The following is a 2171-nucleotide window of genomic DNA, read 5'->3' as shown; positions in this document are numbered from 1 at the left end:
TGAATCTGTAGGTTCATATTTATTAATGAAAATGTAAAGTTTACATGGTGATGAATCAGAGGCGCTCCACAGGGATCCGATCTCGGACTCTTTATACTTTGTTTGTTTAATATTAAAGAAACTGTTGGTGATGGTTTCATGCAGGTTTGGTTCTCGGAGTCCAGCAGCAGCTGGGACAGGAAGAGGAAAGATTCATCCTGTTCAATTATATATTTATAATTAACGCCCCCTGTTTCTACAGTTGACTCTTTATCACTTCTGGAATGTCTGAGTTTCAATCAGACGGATCGATGGACTCGTTACTGAAGAGTTCAGCCGACGGCTGAACGTCCACAAACATGAATTAAAGGTTTTATATGTTACTTTTAAAATGTATTAATCTCGGCTGCCTGGACGGGTGGGACGTTAATGCTCGAGTTCCTCGCCGTTTTTCGGCTTCCATACAGCGGCAACACTGTGAAACTCACGTGGAAAAACAACATTTGCTAATCCAGCCAGGCCCCTGCTGTTTGCAAATTACTTTATCAACTAAAGTTAAAAAAGCAACCAACGCATAGTCAGATTACAGCTAGCTGGCTAACCTTAGCTTGCTCACGAATGTTATCGCTAGCAAAACACTATCGGAGTGGATAGTTGGCAAGTTTACCAAATGACTTCACCAGTTTACATGATACAAACTCATGCATTATGACAAAGGGTGTTTTATTTCATTTTAACCAACAATAAATTATGTGACAGTATAAAGCAGAGGTAGAACTAATGATCATTTTCTACTAGCAAGGAGTGATGCAAGGCAGGGCAGTGATGCAACTAGCGGTCTGTAACGTTAGCTAACTAAGGTTAGCCAGCTAGCTGTAATTTAGCTAAATTACTGTTTTAGCCCACAGTGTGAGCAACAGGATGCTGCCCACAGTTCACTTAACAGCTACTGGACTCATTAATAACAAGAACTTTCCGAAATAACAAATAAATCAGATTAAGGCTTTTCATCTGATTAAGGCTCTGTTTTTATTTCCTTTTTTAGCTGAATATTCATTGTGAAGTTGATGTTTTTGTGTTGATTGAACAGCGTTGTTGGACAATTTTATAAAACGTGTTCATAAGTTTTCACTTTGCTTTACTACAACATCTTTGCATCATAACTAGAGTATGATTAAAGCAAAACATCCTAGACAGCACCAGGTTAGTTTAGCTTAGCATAAAGACTGTCTAATTCATTCATTCATGTTATTAGTTTTTTCATCATGTTTGGTCCGCAGTCAGAAACATGAAACTATTGATTAGCTTCAGTTCTTTGACACAGATGGGGAGCGGCCGTCTCTTCTCGTCGTCACTTTTCTCTCAGTCGGCCATCTTTGTTGTGGGGTCGTCGTGGTGAGGGTTGAGATCTGTTAATGGAAGACATGAAGGCGTGTAAACCCGACATGTTGGTCTCTCCTAAAGTAACATCTATCACTGGGGGGGGGGGCTCTACGCTGAGGATGTCCGGGCCTACTGATGTCCTCTGTGTGAGCCGCAGCACAAATTCGCCAACGCCGTCAATTAAAGTGCCACAAATCTCGTCAGCTGTGTTTATCCTAACGTCTGCACATTTGGAAAAGCCCAAAGAGAAATATTAAGAGGATAGAGCTGGTCTGCGGTCGAATAGAGAAAGAAATGGCTAAACACTTCTGCTCGACCTCGATAGAAAATGTCCTGAAGCAAAGATGTGAATCCGCTTCTTACACGAGGCTGCATTATCATCAGTCATGCAAACGCTAGGGGCTGAATGAAATTTGCTTAACTTTTTATGTGTTTTACGTTGGACACCATGTGATGTGATGGAGTTTGGTGGAGGTGACATTTGTCTGCAAACAGAAATACAGAATCAGGTTTTTGTGTTCAGCACTGAGTCGACTTGTCCGTCAGCTCACTTTTATTTTCTCTTTTATAAAACCCAAAGAAAAGATGAAACTCTCCGACAAACAGAATCACAAAACTCTGCAGGAGAAACTTACAAAATCAAATAAATACAACTCTAAAATTAATTCACAGAGAGAGGAGGTTAATGGTACAAGTCTCAGGACTGCATGGCTAATGCTTATGCTAAGCTAATCAACGTGAGGAGTACAAAAGTAAAAAGGCTTCAAGGAAATAGAAAAAGTAAAGAAAGGTTTTATAAAACAGAAGAG

General features: G+C 40.1%; 1 protein-coding gene across 1 annotated transcript in view; it reads right to left on the bottom strand.

The window, feature by feature from the left end:
* The window catches only part of LOC115006135 (paralemmin-1-like), a gene marked incomplete at its 5' end in the record, with an annotated part of 9326 nt that continues 7155 nt past the window's right edge, over positions 1-2171 (bottom strand). Inside the window, one exon of the mRNA XM_029428206.1 lies at positions 1-1388. Within this exon, the coding sequence (XP_029284066.1) occupies positions 1342-1388 (47 nt within the window). The remainder of the gene's footprint in view (positions 1389-2171) is intronic.

This window comes from Cottoperca gobio, unplaced genomic scaffold, assembly GCF_900634415.1.
Source record: "Cottoperca gobio unplaced genomic scaffold, fCotGob3.1 fCotGob3_508arrow_ctg1, whole genome shotgun sequence".
Lineage (NCBI taxonomy): Eukaryota > Metazoa > Chordata > Actinopteri > Perciformes > Bovichtidae > Cottoperca > Cottoperca gobio.
Note: the sequence above shows the minus strand (reverse complement) of the source record. Positions and strands in the feature narration are given on the sequence as shown.